General features: G+C 52.3%; 1 protein-coding gene across 1 annotated transcript in view; it reads right to left on the reverse strand.

The window, feature by feature from the left end:
* POLRMT (RNA polymerase mitochondrial) overlaps positions 1-23,963 on the reverse strand; it is a 55,071-nt gene extending 31,108 nt beyond the window's left edge. The window contains exons 1-6 of the mRNA XM_066604763.1: positions 23,815-23,963; positions 18,912-19,007; positions 11,852-12,354; positions 11,616-11,746; positions 5,073-5,256; positions 1,279-1,428 (exon numbers count right to left, since the gene is read on the reverse strand). Coding sequence (XP_066460860.1) covers positions 1,279-1,428; positions 5,073-5,256; positions 11,616-11,746; positions 11,852-12,354; positions 18,912-19,007; positions 23,815-23,914 — 1,164 coding nt within the window. The 5' untranslated portion in view covers positions 23,915-23,963. The remainder of the gene's footprint in view (positions 1-1,278; positions 1,429-5,072; positions 5,257-11,615; positions 11,747-11,851; positions 12,355-18,911; positions 19,008-23,814) is intronic.
* Between the last annotated feature and the right edge of the window lie 379 nt (positions 23,964-24,342).

Here is a 24,342-nt window from a genome sequence, read left to right on the forward strand (position 1 = left end):
AATGGACAGCGAAGATCCAACCGACATGAGACAATGTAGTGGCGGTACAAGCAACCCGCCAGGTGACATCATTAAAGGGTGTAAGCAGAGCTCATAGCGGACAGCCGGGCTCACAGCGCAGACCTGGACTGAACAGGCATCATGTTGGCTGCTCTCCCTAGTGGTGCCTGCAGCCAGTGGGGTCGCTGACATCTGTGTCTATGCAGAGGATGCAACAAAACCAACCTAAAGGTTTAACGTATTGAGATTCAGACCGTTCAGAACGCTCTGGTAGTTTGTGCTTTGTCATATGGATTCTGAGGGGTGCAGAAAAGGTTCTCCGCCCGTCTGCAAACAAAAAGCCAATGAAAACCTCAGATTCTAAGCAGCAGCGGGGAAACGATTTGCATGAAATAGAGCGCAGCAACCACAGCTTTCCACTAAAGCACCTTTATTGTACCACACGGACCCAAGAAGGATATATGATAACGTGGTGCCGCCCCCGGCCATACCAGACCTGCTCAGCACTGATGGGGTTGGAGAAAGAATCCCGTGCTCACAAGAATGGTGCAGGGTAAATGGTACAAAGGCTCTTACTGGAGGAGGGGGTCTGGTGGTCATGTATCCTGCGTGACATCATCTAAACACCCTTTTCAAGCACCCTACAGGGCATTTATACACACTGAAACGCGTTGCCTCACCCATCTCTGTGCAGTACCCTGCCTCCCTGTTGGATGCCCTGCTGAACCTAATAAACCACTCTTGATCTCCACTTGGATTTCATCATCACTGCTCGGTCCATCTGACTCCTGGGTCCATCGTTTGGGGGGGCGGGGGGTTGTTGTCTTTCATTCTGTGGGTCATGGACTTTGCCTTTGGAGACTACAGGTGTGGCAGCTGGCCCTCCCCGTGGCAAGCCCTCATTGGGCATTCACTAATGCTGAGCCCTAAGACGCGATGCCTTTACAGCGCAGCAGGACTTTGGGGGAAGGAACACTAAGGAGCGGCACAACACAGGCCATGGAAACACATACAGAGGAGGAATGGTCCGCGAGTGTAAGTGATGCAAACCTTTCCCTCTACTTTCTATTAGTCGTCTACAAGCGCCCCTCTGCTCTGGACGGGCACCGAGTAGAAGCAGACTGCCAGCTCCCAGCAACTCCCCAGTGGGATGAGGCAGGAGATCTGCGCACATTGTACACCGGGGGCAGTGATTGTGCACGGCGCCCCTTCCTTGTCCTCGGAGCACAGATACGTTCCCCTAACGATCAGCATTAGCAGCGGCTCGGCTTATCTCACCGCCTTGGCCCTCTCCTCGTGCACCGGCTTCACCGCCTCCACCGAGTTGATCATCAGGGTTTCACAGCTCTCAATCTTCAACTGTTCTTCAAATCTTTCCTGCAAATCGCAGACAGTGAAATCCACTTTTGGATAGGATGGTGGCGGCTCCTGCAGAGAGAACACACAGGTGAGCCTTCAGCTGATCGGCAACATGACGGGGTCTCCATGCTGCCGTAGGGACCTCTGACAGCTGCAGGTCCTGTCGGGGAGGAGGCCATGCCATATCCGGCCAGCACACAACCACCGGCAGACTAACGTCACCCAATATATAGCTATGCCACAAGAGAGACGGCCCCTGACCCCTTGGTGACGGCCAATGCGCATCTCTACTGGCCTCACTACTAATGTGTTTAACCTGCACATACATCTTTCTAAGGCAATGACAGCGGGGCTCCTGCTCCAACGGTCAGATGTGGAGAAACCGAAGATCCTGACCGTTTAACCCCTTACATGCCACGATCAATAGCAACTACAGCAACGGGGGGAGGGGGCTACTTCTGTCACCCATCGGCATCCAGCAGTGTGATTGTAAGGGAGCAAAAGGTTCCCATGGTAGATGGAAGCCTGCCATGTAACGATGCCCATTAGGCCCCGCCTCCACTAGAGTCTAATGGGCTGTGGTCATAGGCTTAGTGGAATGCACTGCATAAGTAATGCAGTGTACTATCCTAGTGATCAAACTATTCAACTTCACGTTACCCCGAGGGACTAAAAGATAGCGTGAAAAAAGTTCAATAAAGTTTGATTAAAGATTTGTAAGAATCCAGCTGAGAGAAAACCTTTCCCAATGGATACAAAATAAAGAAAACTTACAAATGTAGCGGGTAATGATGGGTCTCACCGCCCTGTACCAACGCAGGCAGCGAAAACACGCACGTCATCGCTCATGGGGAGCGCCGTAACATGGTTTAACATCTAACGCCACAATTGTTACTTTCTATTAAGGCCCCCCAAGTGTCACAATACTAAGCAGCGCAGCGGCCCCCGCACCGCAGAACACAAAATACACAAACCCCCACAGCGCTCGGTCGCCGGACAGAAAACAGCGCTATCCACCGCAGAACGCCACGATGCAGAGTACAGGGTTTTACTTTAAAAATGAAGAAACCTCCATCAGCTGGTGGGCGGCATCCTGCGGGCGGGATGAGAGGGCATCGCGCTATTCCTGCCGTACGGCGACGCCGTAAGAACAAAACCCGGAGAGAATGGAGGATTCCTGAGGGGTTACTCAATCCCTCCAAAAATGACTGAAGTTCCACAACACGACATTAAAAACCACAACTTATCCCCCAAAACAAGCCCTAATGCGGCTGTCGACAAGCTGTGGCTCTGGCAATGCGACGAGGGCAACCGCACGGTCCTTAAAGCAAGAACTAAGCTGATCGCTAAAGGCCGCGTGCACACGGGCGGAAAGCCTGCATAGGAGTGCATTACAATACGCACTCCTATGCAGACGGCAAACAAACCGCGGCATGTCCTATTTTTGTGCGAGGCTCGCAGAGCCCCGCACAGAAACGTCACTCACCCAGCCGCCGGCTCCGGTCTGCGCATGCATCGGCTGCCCAGCAGCCCGCACATGAAAGAGTCGGGGCCGCCAGGCGCGGGTGAGTACGCGCTCGTCTCTGCAGGCGCTCGGGTCGGGTCCCACGGCGAGAATTCTCGCCGCCGGATCCGACCCGCTCGTCTGCAGGCGGCCAAAGGCTGATCGGGGAGGGAGGAACCTAGTGGGCGAGCGAGACTTACAGGGCCATGCCGGCTCCTCTGGGTCATTCCCAGTCATTGTTACAAGGCTTGTAAAGAGTCTAAAGACCCATTTACACGCAACGATTATCGCTCAAAACTAGTTCAAAAGGACCGTAAATGAGCAATGGCCGTTGCATGTAGACGCCGGCATCAGGCACTTATCATTTGAACAATCATCTTAAGGTGAACTTAAAATCCATCGTTCAGACACAGAGATAAACTGTCTCTCCACAGACCTGCATGCGGTTATCTCCATGGGAGTCGGCAGATAACTGTCATCTGAGGTCGACCTGAAGCAGAACAATGCAGCTGTGTGCGATTAATCACATGCTGGGCTCTGCAAATAGCTCCTGGAGGCCCTTTTACATGCAATAGTAGATGATAAACTGTTAAGGGCTATTAACACTATGCAAATAGATCACAAAATCTTTCATTCCTTTGAATGATTATCTTTGTGTGTAAATGAGCCTTAACCCCTTCCCGCCCCATGACATAAGGGTAGATCATGGCAGCAGGGTACTTCCCGCGAAATGACATACCCTTATGTCATAGGGATAGCGCAATATCATAGCAGATCTCGCGCTATCCCGCATTGAAAGCCGGCTGTCACTAACAGCCCCCCGCTGTTAACCCTTCCTTGCCGCAATCTAAGTAGATCGCGGCAGGGAAAGGGTTCACAGAGGGAGCACACTCTGTGACTTCAGCCGACTCTCGCGATATAATCGTGAGAGCCCGGCTGGTTGCTATAGCAACAGGTCGCCAGATACCGGCATCCTGTATTGCCATAGCCTATGATCGCTATAGTAAGCGATAAGGCATGGCAGGAGAGAAGCCCTGCCATGCCTTATCGTAGCGATCTAAAGTGCTGCCGTGTAAGTCCCTCAGAGGGACACAAATGGTGTAAAAATAAGAGGGAAATAAAGCACAAAAAATAAAAATGTAAAAAAAAACAAAACACTTTTTATGCTTTTTCTCATTTTAGCATTAAACAAAAAAAAAAACCACACATTTTGTATCAACGCTTCCGTAACGACGTGTACAATACAGTGAACATGCTTATTATCCTGCACGGCAAAAGGCGTTAAAAAAAACACTAAAAGACTGCATTTTGCCTCCCAAAAAACGCAATATAAGTGATTTAAAAAAAACGTCTGTTCCCCAAAATGGTACCAATAAAAACTACAGCCCTCACAGAGCTCCGCCCAGGGGAAATAAAAAAGGTACAGGACTTTCAATGCAGTTTAGAAAGAAATAATATCCAAAAAAAGGGTTTTTATTGTGGAAAAACCTAAAAAAAAAAATAACAATTTTGGTCTCGTTGTAACCGCACCGACCCGCAGAAAAAATGTAGTATCATGATTAACGCTATAAAAAAAATATATATCTATGGCAGCATTGATGCGTTTTCTCTCCCTGCGATCATAAAAATAATAAAAGTTTTACGATATAGTCTATGTACCCAAAAATGGCACCAATAAAAACTACAGCTCGCCACGCAAAAAAAAAGCCCTCATACGGCCGCAGCGACGGAAAAATAAAAAAGTCATGGCTTTTGGAAAATGGAGATGGAAAAATACCAAAAATCGTTTGGTCCTCAACGCCAAAATGGGCCATGTCATTAAGGGGTTAACATTGTCCTGCAGGAATGCTGCCTTCCAATAAGTGGCGCTGCAGACGACTGCGATTCCGGCCCATACCATGGCCATGTGACACGCAGTGAATGGACTTCCAATGATCCGTTCCCATTAGTGCAGCAGGCGCCACATCTCCGCGCACCTCGCAGGGTGAGCCCTACACCTTTGTACGGTAGTGCATGCAACGATGTCTATACGCAATACATAGCATACGCGCCCCTATGAGGCAGAGTGGGAACACTGCGCATGTCCGCGAGATACACGGTCACTAGTTGCCGGCTCACACAGACGCTTTATGGATACGGTCGTGTGAACGAGGGGTTAAATAAGGACCCTCTACTATCATCACTCCAATGAAGGGTGCCCCGTGCTTACCTTACTGTAGAAGGTCTTGACCAGCGGGGAGCTGCATACAACCTGCTCTCTGGGGGGCGGCAGGAAGTCTGGCACGGCGCGCTGAATGGCCTTCAGGACCATCTCCCTCTCATCCTCCACGTAAGGCAGCCCTTGGAAGAGCTCGACCGCCGACCTCCCGTCCTCCTCCATCTGCTTCAAGCACCTGGAACACGACAGCAGAGTCATCTCAGTTAAAGGGAAAGCGTCAACCATATTGTAACTAATCGATACAAGGTATTCAACATACGTAGAGAGGTCACTGTACAGGGGGAGGGGGGAGCTCTGACCATCCCCCACTCACATCACCGTATTTCAACTGCGGAATTTGTGCGCACACTGAAACAGACAGAACATTTGCGCGACCGCTCAGATGGCGGATTTGTTCCATTTTTGTGCGGCTTCCATTGAAGTCAACGAAAGCTGTCCGAACTGCAGCTCATCCAAAAAATGCATGGATTACTGACCGGTAGTCCTTTTACTGGAGTCATCACAACGGCCCCATTACATATGGAGGTTGCCCTCTGACCTCGGTAGGAACAGGAAGAGCCCTTAAAGCACCTCCCCTCCACCATCTCCTCAGGGACTTTCAATGTATACTGAACCAAACATTTCCTTTATTGGGGGATATGTTCCATATTCTATAGGGGAGGGAGCGTTGGGCCGTCGGGATGACGACCAGGGAGACGGACATGGCAGATAGAGCACAAGTAGCCGCGTCACCGTGCAGCAACGGCACGGGGGAACTCGATAGCTAAAAAACTGTACTGCGCATGAGAGACAAGCGTCCGCGGTCATCCGCAATACAGAAAGGCAAAGGGTACGCTGCGTGGCCGGCCGGGTCAGATCATCGCCCGTGTGAGACCGGCCTAGGCCCTCTGTAGAGAGCAGGAAGTGTCAGGCTTAGAGGTCAGGCCAGTGTCAGGCTTAGAGGTCAGGCCAGTGTCAGGCTTAGAGGTCAGGCCAGTGTCAGGCTTAGAGGTCAGGCCAGTGTCAGGCTTAGAGGTCAGGCCAGTGTCAGGCTTAGAGGTCAGGCCAGTGTCAGGCTTAGAGGTCAGGCCAGTGTCAGGCTTAGAGGTCAGGCCAGTGTCAGGCTTAGAGGTCAGGCCAGTGTCAGGCTTAGAGGTCAGGCCAGTGTCAGGCTTAGAGGTCAGGCCAGTGTCAGGCTTAGAGGTCAGGCCAGTGTCATGCTTAGAGGTCAGGCCAGTGTCATGCTTAGAGGTCAGGCCAGTGTCAGGCTTAAAGGTCAGGCCAGTGTCAGGCTTAAAGGTCAGGCCAGTGTCAGGCTTAAAGGTCAGGCCAGTGTCAGGCTTAAAGGTCAGGCCAGTGTCAGGCTTAAAGGTCAGGCCAGTGTCAGGCTTGGAGGTCAGGCCAGTGTCAGGCTTGGAGGTCAGGCCAGTGTCAGGCTTGGAGGTCAGGCCAGTGTCAGGCTTGGAGGTCAGGCCAGTGTCAGGCTTGGAGGTCAGGCCAGTGTCAGGCTTGGAGGTCAGGCCAGTGTCAGGCTTGGAGGTCAGGCCAGTGTCAGGCTTGGAGGTCAGGCCAGTGTCAGGCTTGGAGGTCAGGCCAGTGTCAGGCTTGGAGGTCAGGCCAGTGTCAGGCTTGGAGGTCAGGCCAGTGTCAGGCTTGGAGGTCAGGCCAGTGTCAGGCTTGGAGGTCAGGCCAGTGTCAGGCTTGGAGGTCAGGCCAGTGTCAGGCTTGGAGGTCAGGCCAGTGTCAGGCTTGGAGGTCAGGCCAGTGTCAGGCTTGGAGGTCAGGCCAGTGTCAGGCTTGGAGGTCAGGCCAGTGTCAGGCTTGGAGGTCAGGCCAGTGTCAGGCTTGGAGGTCAGGCCAGTGTCAGGCTTGGAGGTCAGGCCAGTGTCAGGCTTGGAGGTCAGGCCAGTGTCAGGCTTGGAGGTCAGGCCAGTGTCAGGCTTGGAGGTCAGGCCAGTGTCAGGCTTGGAGGTCAGGCCAGTGTCAGGCTTGGAGGTCAGGCCAGTGTCAGGCTTGGAGGTCAGGCCAGTGTCAGGCTTGGAGGTCAGGCCAGTGTCAGGCTTGGAGGTCAGGCCAGTGTCAGGCTTGGAGGTCAGGCCAGTGTCAGGCTTGGAGGTCAGGCCAGTGTCAGGCTTGGAGGTCAGGCCAGTGTCAGGCTTGGAGGTCAGGCCAGTGTCAGGCTTGGAGGTCAGGCCAGTGTCAGGCTTGGAGGTCAGGCCAGTGTCAGGCTTAGAGGTCAGGCCAGTGTCAGGCTTAGGTGTCAGGCTTAGGTGTCAGGCCAGTGTCAGGCCAGTGTCAGGCCAGTGTCAGGCCAGTGTCAGGCTTAGGTGTCAGGCCAGTGTCAGGCCAGTGTCAGGCCAGTGTCAGGCCAGTGTCAGGCCAGTGTCAGGCCAGTGTCAGGCCAGTGTCAGGCCAGTGTCAGGCCAGTGTCAGGCCAGTGTCAGGCCAGTGTCAGGCCAGTGTCAGGCCAGTGTCAGGCCAGTGTCAGGCCAGTGTCAGGCCAGTGTCAGGCCAGTGTCAGGCCAGTGTCAGGCCAGTGTCAGGCCAGTGTCAGGCCAGTGTCAGGCCAGTGTCAGGCTTAGGTGTCAGGCCAGTGTCAGGCCAGTGTCAGGCTTAGGTGTCAGGCCAGTGTCAGGCCAGTGTCAGGCCAGTGTCAGGCCAGTGTCAGGCCAGTGTCAGGCCAGTGTCAGGCCAGTGTCAGGCCAGTGTCAGGCCAGTGTCAGGCCAGTGTCAGGCCAGTGTCAGGCCAGTGTCAGGCCAGTGTCAGGCCAGTGTCAGGCCAGTGTCAGGCCAGTGTCAGGCCAGTGTCAGGCCAGTGTCAGGCCAGTGTCAGGCCAGTGTCCGCCTTAGAGGTCAGGCCAGTGTCAGGCCAGTGTCAGGCCAGTGTCAGGCCAGTGTCAGGCCAGTGTCAGGCCAGTGTCAGGCCAGTGTCAGGCCAGTGTCAGGCCAGTGTCAGGCCAGTGTCAGGCCAGTGTCAGGCCAGTGTCAGGCCAGTGTCAGGCCAGTGTCAGGCCAGTGTCAGGCCAGTGTCAGGCCAGTGTCAGGCCAGTGTCCGCCTTAGAGGTCAGGCCAGTGTCAGGCCAGTGTCCGCCTTAGAGGTCAGGCCAGTGTCAGGCCAGTGTCCGCCTTAGAGGTCAGCGGGGAAAATAATGGGGTTTAAAATAAACATTGTGAAATAAAAAACACATCGAACAGAAGCGGAAGTCCCAGCGGGTCGTTTGCTGAGGACATTCGCTTTAAGGACTTCTGGTTTTTAACCCCTTTTTTCCCCTCTTCATTTTTTCATCCCCACTCTCTAAACAAATCCTAACTTTGGACCCCGCTTTCTCCTGCTTAGGCAATCTGCTGCGTAGTTTAAGGACCCTTCCAAATGGGCTGCAGATAAGGGCAGGACGGGGTTTTCCGCCCAGGATAAAACGCTTTGTGCCATCCGTTGTAAGTGCGGATATCGAGCGCCTCTCTGGTGACATCATCAGACAACACGATCACGCGTTTCCCTAGTGGAACGTCTTCAGACCGCACTAACGCTTCCCAGATGGGAGAGGGGGACAGGGGGAGCTTTCTCACTCCTCCTCCCCCGAGCCTGCTCGGATCACTAAGCGGTTACTTGAGAAGAGCGATGCTCGTTCATCTCTAATTAGAAAATAAGTGTCTGTTCTGCGTGAACTTGCATAGATTCTGTATCTTTACCAATTAACCAAAAATTGTCCAAATAAGGGACAATACTGATACCTTTTTCTGGCAAACAACTCATTGGGTCATTCCTGACCTTTGTAAATATTTTAGGGGTGGAAGAAATGTCAAATGGCAAAACAAAGCGACAATGGAGAATAAGCCCTCCTATCCTTAGCGCAGATGTTAGAGAGCCCCTGGATGCGGCATGGAGAGGTGATAAGAAGCATCCCTTACACCAACTGTACACATATCATGGGACGGCCCTATTAATGGCATTGTACACTGGATGCTTCCATCTGGAAAGTAGAATTAACAAACTCATTAAGGGATTGTAAATTGAGAATAACCCTAAGTGTTCCACTGGTGAGTAGTAACCCTGACCCTGTTCACCTACAGGGGCGGCCAGAATGGCTCCCAATCTTAGTAAACTAGTAATTCCTTGGAGGAGAGGAGTTTGTGTCGGGGAACAGGCGATGGTTCTGTTTTATGTCCTGACGTAATCTGGCTCCATCTCGCTGGGTACTGAGAGGGTCTATCCCGGAGCTTCACCTTTAGCCTCCTTTCGGGTAAGACCACCTCCCGATTTCCCTTGGTTTCTCGCTCCTTTCAGAAAGATGGAGTTTTCTTAGGAAACAAACATGCTGGGAAACCTTTTTTCTTGCCCGCCGCTCTTTCTAAGATCTTGTCTAGAATCGGCCCAAATATTCCCCATAGCTTATTCTGTGATACTGTATCGCCTGACCAGGCTCCAAGCCATAAAGCTCTTCTGGTGGAATTCCCCAGTCCAGCATTCGGCTGAGGCATCTGCCAGGAACGCTCTTCCGTTTTTGATCAATGGGATGCGGTTTAGAATTTCCCCCTACACGTTTTCTGCAGGAGTTGCGATTCGAGCTGATCCAACCAGAGATACATCCATCTTGCCACGGATGTCGCTGCGATATTTGCTTCAATTACAGTGGATGCCGACTCCCAAGCTCCCTTAAGGAAGCTTTCTATCTTAACAGAGACCCATCTTTGAATGGCAGTGAAGTCTTCTTGATTAATTTGGCTACCTGTAGGTCTACTTTTGGAATGGTATGCCATAGAGTCTGTCCCCGACCTCTTCAGGAACAGAAGGACCCCTTTTATGCCATTTATTTGTAATTATTTTCATTGATCGCCTGGTCCTGACCCCCCCCAAACATTTTGTCTTGGACGGACCTTGTTTGAGGAATGGCCACGACTTCCATGGTATTGCGCCCTGCGGTAATAAGTTCATCCAGGTTTTGATTGGAGAAATAGTACCTTTCTTTCCCCTCTACTCGGATTGGAGACGAAACTCCTGAGAATCCATCCTCTGCCTCGTCTACTTCCGACACTTCAGGAGATGATAACCCATACTCGCTGGTGCAGGCTCCCCTGGCCTGTGTAGAGGGTCCCGGCTAAGGAGCAGAAAAGTGTTCTGACCGCAAGGCCTGTACTTCTTGGCAGGCCACCATGCGGACCCCCTGTAGTAACATCTGCTGTTCGAAGTACAGCTCGGACAAGGCGCACCTCTTTACACGGTTATCATCTCCCTTGGTTTTTAATGCTTCCTCCTAGAACAGGAGAAGCCATTTTACCAACAGATCACACTTTCTGTTTTGTGGCCTACTCACATTCGGCACAATGCCCTTATCGGCCTCTGCACTATCCATGTTGTTTGGAGGTGCTATGGCGTCCAGATCACTGATTTTAAATTTGCCCCCTTTGGACTAGGGAGGTGCTGAGCCCGACGTCATCACTTACAACCCGGCGCTGAGCTCCTTAGTGAGAGCCGACCACCACTAGGCGTCTGGACCTAGGCGCATGGCACAGCTGTACCTGCCGCCGGTCCTGCGCTCTCCTGACCACTCCAGATGGTGCTGGATGCCGTGCACTGCTCCTGCTGCTCTTTGCCCCGGCCAAGGAAGAAACCTGCGCCTGGTGAGTATGCTTTGCAGCTTTCCCTTTAGCGCCTTTCCTCTGGCATGGAGAATTCCCTTTGTGTCCGTTGGGACAGGATGGTGGGAGGGGGTCTTAAGAACTCTCCTCTTCCTGTCCCAACGAGCTCAGGTGGGGCGACCTCCATGAGTGCCGGCAGGATGAACCTTATTTTTTCGGACGATCACCGTGTGGGGTCAATAATGCGCTACTTTGATAGATGCCGACGCAGCAATATCAAGATGTATTTTTGTTTTATTATGTAGATTCTTCTATCTTAAATATGCCAAAAGGTTTTGTGGTTTTTTTAACTTTTATTTTATTTTTTTTTTAAATACTTTGTAAAAATAAGGACAATAAAGTTTTGCACTTTCTTTTAGTCCTTCTAGGGGACCACAACATGCGATGCTCTGATCGCTCCTGCAGTATGATGTAATGCCATAGCATTACATCATACTGCGACCTGACAAACAATCAGGCCACCCCACGGGGACAGCTTGATATGCATACTGCCATGACAGCCCTGGGGCCTTTCAGAAGGCCCGGCTGCCATGACACTCACACGGCTCCCTAAGATGTCATTGTGGGGAGGTTGTACGGGCATTTAAAGAGTTAACAGCCCCGATCGTCCGTGCCTCTTGTTGGGGCTGTTGCCCGTGGGTGTCAGCTGTTAGAAACAGCAGCACGATCTCCCTCCATACACGTCCCGCAGCTGAAGGACGTAAAAACCCTATAGGGCGGTCACTAAGGGGTTAATGGCTTGCCTTGAGGATAGGTCACCAATAGCTCACAACTGGACAACCCTGTTTATCAAGGACCAGAAAATGAAGAAAACGCCCAAATCACGTATTTCAATTACTTTTGCCAGAAATGCAGACATTAAACAAAAAGTGGAGAAGTGAAATACAAGCAAGAAAACTAACACTCTGTTATTTTTACCTGTGAATGGCTCTGGCGTTGCAGTCGGCGCGGCCCATGGCCTCCAGAGCGGCAGCATACGACCCCAGATTTGGTTTCAGAGAAGCTTCGTCTAACATGACAAATAAGCGCCCAACTTTGGCAAGTGAAGCCTGCAGAAAGGAATGACTAAGTATTAGCTTGTGTCTGCCGGTCCTCTGCAGTCCCTCCAGTCCCCACTGGCGGCAGCGCTCACTCCTCATCCTCCCGCCTCTTACCTCTTTGGCCCAGGCCCTCATTAGCAGGTTGTACATGGAGATATTGAGCAGCGCCCTCCTTGCCCCATGCTGGTGGTAATACTGCAAGCAGTTCTGAGCTCTGCTCACTTCTCCCAAGAAGATGCAAGTCTCCAAGTAGCAGTGAAGCATTTGCTGGACTCCTCCATATCGGTTTCCGTCCTTATCCTGCAGTAACGACTGGTCTACCTTCGGCACGTTGGGTGATGCTGATGGACGCTTCTCTACACTGCTTTTCGGCGGCTTCCCCCGAGTCTGCTCGGCTTCTCCGTTGCTGCTCTCCATACCCTCCAATGCTTTCTGCTTCTGACGTTTCGCAATCTGCTCATTTTTTAGCTTTTCCATCCAACGTTTTGGAGTCTGAACCATTTTCTTCTTTTCTTCGGCCTTCTCTAACGTGTGGTCTGGATGTAGCTTCTGGTTTTCTGCTTCATGTAAAGACAAGGCTTTATCTGCTTGGAGTTGTTGTACTCGAGTCTGCAGGACTGAAAAACACAAAATACATAGAGTATATAAGAAGTGTATAAGAGAAACCTGCTGATACTTGTCCCGCAACCCCTTCAGGACCAAGCACAGTCAATATACAGCACTTGGGCTTTAATCTGCAATCAATCAGAAGCAGGCTGGGTCCTCAGCTGTTAGTTACAGCTGAGAACCCAGAGGAGAAGGGAGAAGCAGTTTTTAACCCCTTCTATCTTCTCCTTTACCTGATACACAGCACCCAATGAGCGCTATGTACTAAGAAGTAAAAGTGTTTCTTTCACTATACAACCCAGTGATCATTTGACCGCCGGGTCTCCCTGTTACAGCAAAGCTGCAGGGTCCTAGAAGACGCTGATCAGTTCTGCCGGTGACTACTGTCACTATGGGGGATGTTTTCCCCTATAACTGGGGCTCCTACAGATGCAGCTCCTATTGATGCCTCAGTTACAGGGGAAAAACTGGAATTACTCTTACCATTAATTCCTTTTCCACGAGTCCATCATGACGGAACGCATGAAGGTTACCTGAGCTCATTGGGACAGGATGAAGACCCCCTCCCACCATCCATCCCCAGGACCATCAAATTATCACCACGGATACGTAGCCTAGTCTTTTATTGTTGCTGAAAGACCAACATATGGTTATGTTTACACGCACAATATACAGCAGTTTATCAGGATGGGTAAGTGCGTGCCGCCATGATGGACTCATGGAAAAGGAATTAACGGTAAGAAGAATTCCAGTTCTACCATTCCATCCATCCTGACAGCACACATGGAGGCTATACCAGATTATCAGTGACACTGGGGGGGGACGGGGGTCCACGGCCTGGAGACCAGCTACCTACCAGAATGGAGATCCAGGTGATAATGCTTAGACCATGCGTGGATGTTACATCCCGTTGAAGCTTTACAAATCTGCTCTGTAGGGCTTCACCACCTTCAGCCCATGAGGATACGAGGGCCCTCGTAGCCCTTAACCCCTCCGGGGGTGGCAGATCTCTGCTTTATATGCTTGTCCTAATCTGTCTTGCTATGGGATCTTTAGACGCTGCCTTTTCCTTATCCTAATACTGAAACTGAAGGAATAAGTTATCCTATTTTCTAAAGGACCTTGAGACGTGTGATAGGACAGGACGGCCCGTCTGAGGTCCAAGCGCCCTTCTTTGTCATGTTAAAATGCTAACAGAAAGAAGGTAGAATTATTCCCCATGTGGAACATCAACACCGCTTGAGGAAGAAGAGATCGATCTAGTCAAGCACCTTTAAGTAGGACTCTACAGGGTAATGCCCGTATCTCACCAATCCGCCCATGGGTTGTAATAGCCATCAGTAAGGCTACTTTGAGGAATAGGTTTTTAAGCGATACCGAATGTATGGGTGTCAAAGGGAGGGGTGCAGAGGCTAACACCAAACTAAGATCCAGGCTGCTGAGGTCTATCCTCCAGACCCTCGTATATATCGGAGGTAGAGTTCTTTTGACTTTTAAGAGAGTGTGCATCACCTTGGATGATAGTCGTTGGGCTCTCAATCTCGGTCACTCAGTAGCCAGGCTGTCAGCTTCCAGCAGAGGATCTCCTGGCAGGATACTGGACCTCGGGACAGAAGGCCATGCCTGAGGCCCGCAGAATCTGTGTCCTATATATATATATATATATATATATAGGACACTATAAGCCGTATACTATACAGTGGAGATGGGGGGGATCTGTATATAGGACACTATAAGCCGTATACTATACAGAGGAGATGGAGGGATCTGTATATAGGGCACTATAAGCCGTATACTATACAGTGGAGACGGGGGGGGGGGGGGATCTGTATATAGGACACTATAAGCCGTATACTATACAGGGGAGATGGGGGGATCTGTATATAGGACACTATAAGCCATATACTATACAGAGGAGATGGGGGGGATCTGTATATAGGACACTATAAGCCGTATACTATACAAAGGCAATGTTCTTTCTACAAGAGGATGCAAGCTCTAGTGGTTTCATGCAGTTTTACGAGGGGGTGCTGATAAGTCTTTGGCTTTGTTTTCTTTTCGTTTCTATGGTAATAAATGTTACATCATAGAATCCTAGAATGGTAGAGTTGGAAGGGTCCTCCGGGGTCATCGGGTCCTCCGGGGTCATCGGGTCCGACCCCCTGCTCAGTGCAGGATTCACTAAATCATCCCAGACAGATGTCTGTCCGGCCTCTGATGACTTTCATTGAAGGAGAACTCCCCACCTCCTGTGGTAACCTGTTCCACTCATTGATCCCCCTCACTGTCTAATATCTAATCTGTGTCTCCTCCCTTGCAGGTTCATCCCATTGCTTCTAGTCTTTCCTTGTGCAGATGAGAATAGGACTGATCCCCCCTGCACTGCGACAGCCCTTCAGGTATTTGTAGACCGCTATTAAGTCTCCTCTCAGCCTTCTCTTCTGCTAAACATTCCCAGATCCTTTACCCGTTCCCCATAGGACATGATTTGCAGACCGCTCACCATCTTGGTAACTCTTCTCTGTACTTGCTCCAGTTTGTCTAGGTCTTGTATAAAGTGGGGTGCCCAGAACTGGACCCAGTATTCCAGATGAGGTCTGACTAAGGAGGAGTAGAGGGGATAATGACCTCACGTGATCTAGACTCTATGCTTCTAATACATCCCAGAATTGTGTTTGCCTTTTTGGCTGCTGCATCACATTGTTGACTCATGTTCAGTCTATGATCTATTAGTATACCCAAGTCTTTCTCACATGTGCTGCTGCTTAGCACAATTCCTCCCATTCTGTATGGGCTTTTCTCATTAATCTTGCCCAGATGTAGGTCTTTGCATTTCTCCTTGTTAAATACCATTCTGTTAGTCGCCTCCCACTATGCAAGCTTTTCTAGATCTTTTTGAATACTCTCTCTCCCTTACCCTACTCTAGTGTTAGCTATCCCTCCTAGCTTTGTGTCGTCTGCAAGCTTAATCAGTTTTCCATCAATTCCCTCCTCCAGATCATTTATAACAATGTTGGCCATCACTGGGCCCAGGACAGAGCCTTGTGGTCCCCACTTGATACATTCTCCCACTTGGATGTGCAGCCATTTATGACCACTCTTTGAGTATGATCACTCAGCCAGTTGTGAATCCACCTTACAGTTGCCTTGTCAATCCCAGATTTGGTCATTTTTTCAATAATTATGGTATGAGATACTTTGTCAAATGCTTTACTAAGGTCAAGATATACTATATCCACCGCATTTCTCTGATCAACCCAGTCGGTGATTCTGTCATAGAAGGAAATTAGGTTAATCTGGCATGACATGTTTGTTACAAACCCATGCTGCCTCTGGTTAATTACTCCATTCTCATCCAAGTACTTGCATACATGCTGCTTAATAATCTGTTCAAAGGTCTTTCCCGGTATAGAAGTCAAGCTCACAGGCCTGTAGTTTCCTGGATCCACCTTCTTCCCTTTTTGGAAGATAGGGACAACATTTGCCCTTTTCCAATCTTCTGGGACTTCTCCTGTTCTCCAGGAATTTTCAAAGATTATGGCGAGTGGTTCAGCAATTACCTCCGCTGCTTCCTTTAGTATCCTAGAACGTAATTCATCTGGACCTTGAGACTTGGATTCATCTAAGTTAGCCAAGTGTTCCCTCACCATCTCTCTGCTTACAGATAGCCTGCATTCTTTTATTCCCCCAATAGCACAGGGAAGATCACTTGATGTTCCATCTACTTTCTGAGAGAAAACAGATACAAAATAGAAATTTAAAAATTCGGCCTTCTCATCATTCTTAACCAATTCACCATTTTCATCTTGTAAACATCCAATAGCATCTTTGACTTTTGCTTTTGACCCCCCAAATCCTTTTTTATTGCTTTTGGCCTCTCTTACAAGCCTCAGTTCATTATCAGCTGTATCTTTTCTGACCCTTTCCCTACAGTTTCTGCAGACCGCATTATATTCTTCTTTAGATATTCCCTCCTCTTCCCATTTGATAAACATATTTTTCTTCCTCTAACATGTGTACAAGTTCTGTGTTCATCCATCCTGGTCTCTTTAAATGCTTCCCATTCTTCCTTCTTTTAGGGATTGGTAACGATTGTGTTTTGAGAATCTCATTTCACCATATTTCCCAACCTTCTTGGACATTTCTGTCCTTAAGAACATCCAGCCATTGGATTCTTCCCTCATTCTGAGTTCATTAAAATCTGCCTTTCTGTAATCCATCCTTGAGGTCTAAGCTTTCTCATTAAATTCTTATGTGTCTAATACATGTTTTCACAATGTTGTGTTTGTAGCTTATGACAACAGTGATCTCGGCACGCGGGAAAACAAAATGGCGGAGTCTAAGGCGATATTCACAGCCAATGAGAGCAGAGGAGGGATACTGGAGAATCGGCCGGCTGCAGGAATAGCCGACATCATGGGGGATTATGGGGAACGGGTTTGTGTCATTATCCATGAAGAAGCCATCTGCACAGTGGGTCCCCAAATGTCTGACAACAGATCAGAGAAGCATGGAGTGACAACTTCCCGGTCCATTTGTCAGCGTTTCCAGACTGATAAGAACTTCCTGGATCGACTGATCACCATGGATGAGACCTGGATTTATGTGTATGACCCTGAAACCAAGGAGCAGTCAGAGAGTGGAGGCCCAGTGGTCCTCAGCCACTAAGGTGATGGCGTCTGTGTACAGATATATACAGCCACCACTAGGGGGAGCTCACTACATACAGATATATACAGCCACCACTAGGGGGAGCAGTCAGAGTGGAGGCCCAGTGGTCCTCAGCCACTAAGGTGATGGCGTCTGTGTTCAGATATATACAGCCACCACTAGGGGGAGCTCACTACATACAGATATATACAGCCACCACTAGGGGGAGCTCACTACATACAGATATATACAGCCACCACTAGGGGGAGCTCACTACATACAGATATACACAGCCACCACTAGGGGGAGCGGTCAGAGAGTGGAGGCCCAGTGGTTGTCAGCCACTAATGTGATGGCGTCTGTGTTCAGATATATACAGCCATCACTAGGGGGAGCTCACTACATACAGATATATACAGCCACCACTAGGGGGAGCTCACTACATACAGATATACACAGCCACCACTAGGGGGAGCGGTCAGAGAGTGGAGGCCCAGTGGTTGTCAGCCACTAAGGTGATGGCGTCTGTGTTCAGATATATACAGCCATCACTAGGGGGAGCTCACTACATACAGATATATACAGCCACCATTAGGGGAAGCTCACTACATACAGATATATATAGCCACCACTAGGGGGAGCTCACTACATACAGATATATACAGCCACCACTAGGGGGAGCTCACTACATACAGATATATACAGCCACCACTAGGGGGAGCAGTCAGAGAGTGGAGGCCCAGTGGTTCTCAGCCACTAAGGTGATGGCGTCTGTGTTCTGGGATAAGGAGGGGGTGCTCCTAGTGGACGACCTTCACAATGGTTCCACCATCAATGCAAGGGATTACATTAAACTTTTGGACCAATTGAAGGCAGCTCTGAAGGCCAAAAGGCGCAGCAAGCTGTCCAAAGGAATCTTGTTCCTGCAAGACAACACCTCCGCTCACACTGTACAAAAGACCACAGCAAAACTGGTGGAGCTCGGCTTCCAGGTGGTTGACCACCCACCTTGTTCACCAGATCTAGCTCCCTCCGACTATCATCTGTATCCAAACCTGAAGAAACACCTCAAGGGGACCAAATGTCACCCCATTACTGATGCCATGGCTGCTACGGATGACTGGTTTGAGGCACAACCGAAATGCTTCTTTTTGCGAGGCTTCCAGAACTTGGAATCCCGATGTAAGAAGTGTGTTGGCATCAGTGGAGAGGATGTGGGAGAAATGGAAAGTGTCATCTTCCCATCTCATTTTTTTGGGTGAAGCCAAAGACTTATCAGGAGCCCCTTGTAGTGATGAAGCCGCCTTCCAGCTTTCAGGCAACAAACCTAATGTCAGATTGTGGGGCGGTAACACCCAGCTCCCTGCGTGGCGCCTATGTGTGACCCCCCCAAGGTGAAGGTGTTTTGCGGTATATTCACACTCAGTGCCAAGGCCAGCACCAACAGCTCTGCTGGCAAGCACTGTGCCCCGCAGCCCCGTATACAGAAACGCCACAGACGCCTAGAAATGGTCTGCTACGCCTTCAGTGATGCCTTAGGCCGCCTGCAGACGGGCGTAAATTCCGCGGCGGGATTTACCACGGAATTTCCACCCGTGGAAGCGGCCATAGGATTGCGTTAACAAAACACAATCCTAGGCAGAGGGCCGAGATTTGTCCGCACAAAATCTTGCGCGGCAAACAAATCATGGCATGCTCCATTTGTGTGCGGGGCTCGCACAGAAACCCCCCTCCCGTCCGCCGGCTCCGGTCTGCGCATGCGCCGGCACATCAAACAGCCGGAGCCGCGAAGCAGGTGAGTCCGTGCTGCTCTCTGCAGGGGCGCGGGTCGGGTCCCGCTGCGAAGCATTAAACTAGTGTTACAACTACATGCATCGTTATTACATCGCTCTTATCGTCTACATTATTGGATACAGACCTTCAACGAGCTCCAGCCGGCATCGCTCACCGGCGCCAATCTCATCTTTCGGCTTGGCAGAAGACGAATATCTGTAAGCGCTTCCCTGGAAACAGCCTGGAAAAAGTTGGAAGAAAGAAAAACATTTTAAGAACTAATCTGCTTTTATTTTTCCTTGTCATACAGAGGTTTGCCTTAAGGAGATGTTGACACAAATGGAGCTGCCATGTGCATGGCCACCCGCGACATCCGCCATGTGCATGGCCACCCGCGACATCCGCCATGTGCATGGCCACCCGCGACATCCGCCATGTGCATGGCCACCCGCGACATCCGCCATGTGCATGGACACCCGCGACATCCGCCATGTGCATGGACACCCGCGACATCCGCCATGTGCATGGACACCCGCGACATCCGCCATGTGCATGGACACCCGCGAGCCACAGGGATGGAACCCACTACAAACATCCGCCATGTGAACAAGGCCAACCCTAAGGCTGGAGTCAGTATCACCCACATCCCCTTCGCACCATCTGAGATGGTAATACTCACCTGCAGCCGCTACTCCGGGGGTTAGCCAGCCGTGTGGACAGATTTGTCAAACATCCCATCCACACAGGGTGGAAAATCCGCTGCTGCACAGCTGGTATTACCCGGCGCCGCGGCGCAGATTCCCAGCATGTCTTTTTTTTTTTTTCCCCATTGCGGCCTTGCTCTTTTCTGTGGTTGCGCCGGCCGCAACGGAGAAGCATGCGGTGAAGCTGCTCCAAAACCCACGGCTAAGTGCTGCAGGCTTTTAAGCTGTGCTTATCCCGCGGAAACCTCCCAGGTTTTCGCTGTGGCAAAACCAGGAGATCTCCACGGTGAAGCCATAGCGTGTGAACCCAGCATTAGTCTAATACTGCAGCTGGTCTTGTGTTTTGCAGGCCGAGTTCTATTTTTTAAAGGGGTTGTCCCGCGCCGAAACGGGTTTTTTTTTTTCCAATAGCCCCCCCGTTCGGCGTGAGACAACCCCGATGCAGGGGTAAAAAAAAAAAAAAACGTCCGGTACTTACCCGAATCCTGGCGCTGCTGCGACCTCGTACTTACCTTGCTAAGATGGCCGCCGGGATCTTCACCCTCGGTGGACCGCAGGTCTTCTGTGCGGTCCATTGCCGATTCCAGCCTCCTGATTGGCTGGAATCGGCACACGTGACGGGGCGGAGCTACGAGGAGCCGCTCTCTGGCACGAGCGGCCCCATTCAGAAGAAAGAAGACCGGACTGCGCAAGCGCGTCTAATCGGGAGATTAGACGCTGAAGATTAGACGGAGCCATGGAGACGGGGACGCCAGCAACGGAGCAGGTAAGTGAATAACTTCTGTATGGCTCATAATTAATGCACGATGTACATTACAAAGTGCATTAATATGGCCATACAGACGTGTATAGACCCACTTGCTGCCGCGGGACAACCCCTTTAAATGTTACTATTAATTTACCATATAATGCACTGAAAAACTTAAAATGGAAAAAAAAAACTACAACAAAAATGACCTGCCTTATCCTGTGGGCCCGCACCATTACTACAACGCCCAACCTGTAGAGTTCTTCTTTGCTGTACTACTTTTTGTTTTTTCAAAATATACATCTTTTGTTATTTTCCGCCGCCATCCTAGCGCAGTAAATTTTTTATTTTCCCGCTGACATAGTTGTGCCAGGGCTCATTTCTTGGACACAGGGTGACTAAAGGGGAGGGGGGGGGGGGGACGCATTTCTGGCGTTCTTTATTTTTTTTGCAGACAACGTTCCTCCTGCGGGATAAATAATGCAATACTTTGATAGATCGGACTTTTACGGACGCAGCGATACCAAATATGCATTTTATTATTTACATTCTTATATTATAAATATGACAAAAGAGGGGGGGGGGTCTTCGAACTTTTCTTTTTTAGTAAGACTTCATTGATCTTGTTTCTACCTTTTTTAGCCCCCCCGGGGGACCACAACATGCGATGCTTTGATCGCTCCTGTAGTATGATGTAATGCCATAGCATTACATCAGACTGCGATTGGACAGGCGGTCTATCAGGCCACCTCACAGGATGGCTTGATAGGCAGTCTGCCGAGACAGCCCTGTGAGGCCATGGCCCGGCTGCCATGACACCCACACAACTCCCTGCGATCTCTTTGGGGGGGCCGTACAGGATCCCCCAATGTCGTTCGGGAGATTTAAATGAATTGACAGCAGCATTTGAAGGGTTAACAGCTCTGATGAGTCACACAGCTTATTGGAGCTGCTGCTGCTGGGTGTCAGCTGTCATAAATAACCGCCACCCGCGGTCTCCCTCCATTCATAGCACAATGCACAGAGCGCGAGGTGCGGCAGGGTTTCAGGCGTTTTCTCATATTAAAGGGAGAAAAACCCAAAAAGTCCTTTTAACCCCTTAATGCCACAGGGCATAAGTTTACATCCTCGCAGGGTGGTATTTAACTTGACAGGACATAAACTTCCGTACTGTGAATAGCACGGCTTCAGAGGTCAGCCCACGTCATCCTGCAGCGGGAGACGACTGACAGCCAGCCTCCAGCTGTTAACCCCTCACATGCCATGATCAGTATAGACGTCATCGGCCCTCCGCTATGTAATTGCAAAGGACTGATAGGTTGTCATGGCAACCGCATACCAGACACTGACCCGCGACTGCTATTGTGAGCGATGATGCAGCATCATAGCAGTCAGAGCCTGGGAGGACGTAAAAAATGTAAGGGAGAAAAAAGACCCTTTTCGCGCACCTTCCTGTATATATAACACATCTGGCATGGTCGTATCCATAACGACCAGCGCAATAAACGGAGGGCACCTAATATAAAGCTGGGCGGGCTGTGGAGGCAGGTGTTACTGCCCCAGGTGGAGCGGCGGCCTGCGTGACCGCCCCAGGTGGAGCGGCGGCCTGCGTGACCGCCCCAGGTGGAGAGGCGGCCTGTGACGGCGCGGTCTGTGTGACCGCCCCAGGTGGAGCGGCGGCCTGTGACGGCGCGGTCTGTGTGACCGCCCCAGATGGAGCGGCGGCCTGTGACGGCGCGGTCTGTGTGACCGCCCCAGATGGAGCGGCGGCCTGTGACGGCGCGGTCTGTGTGACCGCCCCAGATGGAGCGGCGGCCTGTGACGGCGCGGTCTGTGTGACCGCCCCAGATGGAGCGGCGGCCTGTGACGGCGCGGTCTGTGTGACCGCCCCAGATGGAGCGGCGGCCTGTGACGGCGCGGTCTGTGTGACCGCCCCAGATGGAGCGGCGGCCTGTGACGGCGCGGTCTGTGTGACCGCCCCAGATGGAGCGGCGGCCTGTGACGGCGCGGTCTGCGTTACCATCTCAGATGGCGCGGCGGCCTGTGACCGCCCCAGATGGAGCGGCGGTCTGTGCGACCGCCCCAGATGGAGCGGCGGTCTGTGCGACCGCCCCAGATGGAGCGGCGGTCTGTGCGACCGCCCCAGATGGAGCGGCGGTCTGTGCGACCGCCCCAGATGGAGCGGCGGTCTGTGCGACCGCCCCAGATGGAGCGGCGGCCTGTGACGGCGCGGTGGGCGTTACCATCTCAGATGGCGCGGCGGCCTGTGACCGCCCCAGATGGAGCGGCGGTCTGTGCGACCGCCCCAGATGGAGCGGCGGTCTGTGCGACCGCCCCAGATGGAGCGGCGGTCTGTGCGACCGCCCCAGATGGAGCGGCGGTCTGTGACGGCGCGGTCTGCGTGACCGCCCCAGATGGAGCGGCGGCCTGTGACGGCGCGGTCTGCGTGACCGCCCCAGATGGAGCGGCGGCCTGTGACGGCGCGGTCTGTGCGACCGCCCCAGATGGAGCGGCGGCCTGTGACGGCGCGGTCTGTGCGACCGCCCCAGATGGAGCGGCGGCCTGTGACGGCGCGGTGGGCGTTACCATCTCAGATGGCGCGGCGGCCTGTGACCGCCCCAGATGGAGCGGCGGCCTGTGACGGCGCGGTCTGCGTGACCGCCCCAGATGGAGCGGCGGCCTGTGACGGCGCGGTCTGTGTGACCGCCCCAGATGGAGCGGCGGCCTGTGACGGCGCGGTCTGCGTTACCATCTCAGATGGCGCGGCGGCCTGTGACCGCCCCAGATGGAGCGGCGGTCTGTGCGACCGCCCCAGATGGAGCGGCGGTCTGTGCGACCGCCCCAGATGGAGCGGCGGTCTGTGCGACCGCCCCAGATGGAGCGGCGGTCTGTGCGACCGCCCCAGATGGAGCGGCGGTCTGTGCGACCGCCCCAGATGGAGCGGCGGTCTGTGCGACCGCCCCAGATGGAGCGGCGGCCTGTGACGGCGCGGTGGGCGTTACCATCTCAGATGGCGCGGCGGCCTGTGACCGCCCCAGATGGAGCGGCGGTCTGTGCGACCGCCCCAGATGGAGCGGCGGTCTGTGCGACCGCCCCAGATGGAGCGGCGGTCTGTGCGACCGCCCCAGATGGAGCGGCGGCCTGTGACGGCGCGGTCTGCGTGACCGCCCCAGATGGAGCGGCGGCCTGTGACGGCGCGGTCTGTGCGACCGCCCCAGATGGAGCGGCGGCCTGTGACGGCGCGGTGGGCGTTACCATCTCAGATGGCGCGGCGGCCTGTGACCGCCCCAGATGGAGCGGCGGCCTGTGACGGCGCGGTCTGCGTGACCGCCCCAGATGGCGCGGCGGCCTGTGACGGCGCGGTGGGTGTTACCGCCCCAGGTGGAGCGGCAGCTCTCAGGCCTCATGGTGTGTTATGAGGTGGTGACATGCTGCATGCCACTTTCCTGTTTTGTGGGTTTGTATGCTGTAAGACAACATTAGCGGGCAGTCCGCATGCGACCCCCCTGATGCCAGGACGCTGGTACCATAGAGGTGCCAGGACAGGTAAAGGTCAGAGGTCGCAGCCTCACGTGCTCTGTTCCCGGGACACTCACCTCGGGCAAGGAGTCGGCGACAACTGAGACACAGCACAGTCCCCGGGGCCACCTGTTCCCGAAGAAGCCGAGACAGGGAGCTGAGCTTTACTACCGACATCCCGGTGCCCCGTGCACGGCTACACCGCCGCCATAACCACCCGGAACTGCTGGGGTCAGGACGAGACCTACTGCATCATGGGAAATGTAGTTCCTGCGGCCGCTCCTCTGTATGGCGGCATAGGACTGCGAACTACCAGCAGCATGGCGACCACAGAAAGGGCTGCTGGTAAATGTAGTTTACGAGCGAAACTACTTGCCTGCCGGCTGCATCCTCTGATGGTTTATAGGGGAGTGGAGGCGGCTGCTGTATACTGTCCCCGGGGGTCTAGGGCTGCGGGAGCCACAACAGAGGCCGCACAAGGGGCCACCCGAAATACACACGGGGAGCGGTATAACTATTACCAGGGCCGAAGTAAGGTGGTCGGGGGTCTCACCTCTGGAGTTGATGCGGACAGCGGGGTCCTCTGGGCCCAGGTTATGGCTGAC

Source organism: Eleutherodactylus coqui, chromosome 5 (assembly GCF_035609145.1).
Source record: "Eleutherodactylus coqui strain aEleCoq1 chromosome 5, aEleCoq1.hap1, whole genome shotgun sequence".
NCBI lineage: Eukaryota > Metazoa > Chordata > Amphibia > Anura > Eleutherodactylidae > Eleutherodactylus > Eleutherodactylus coqui.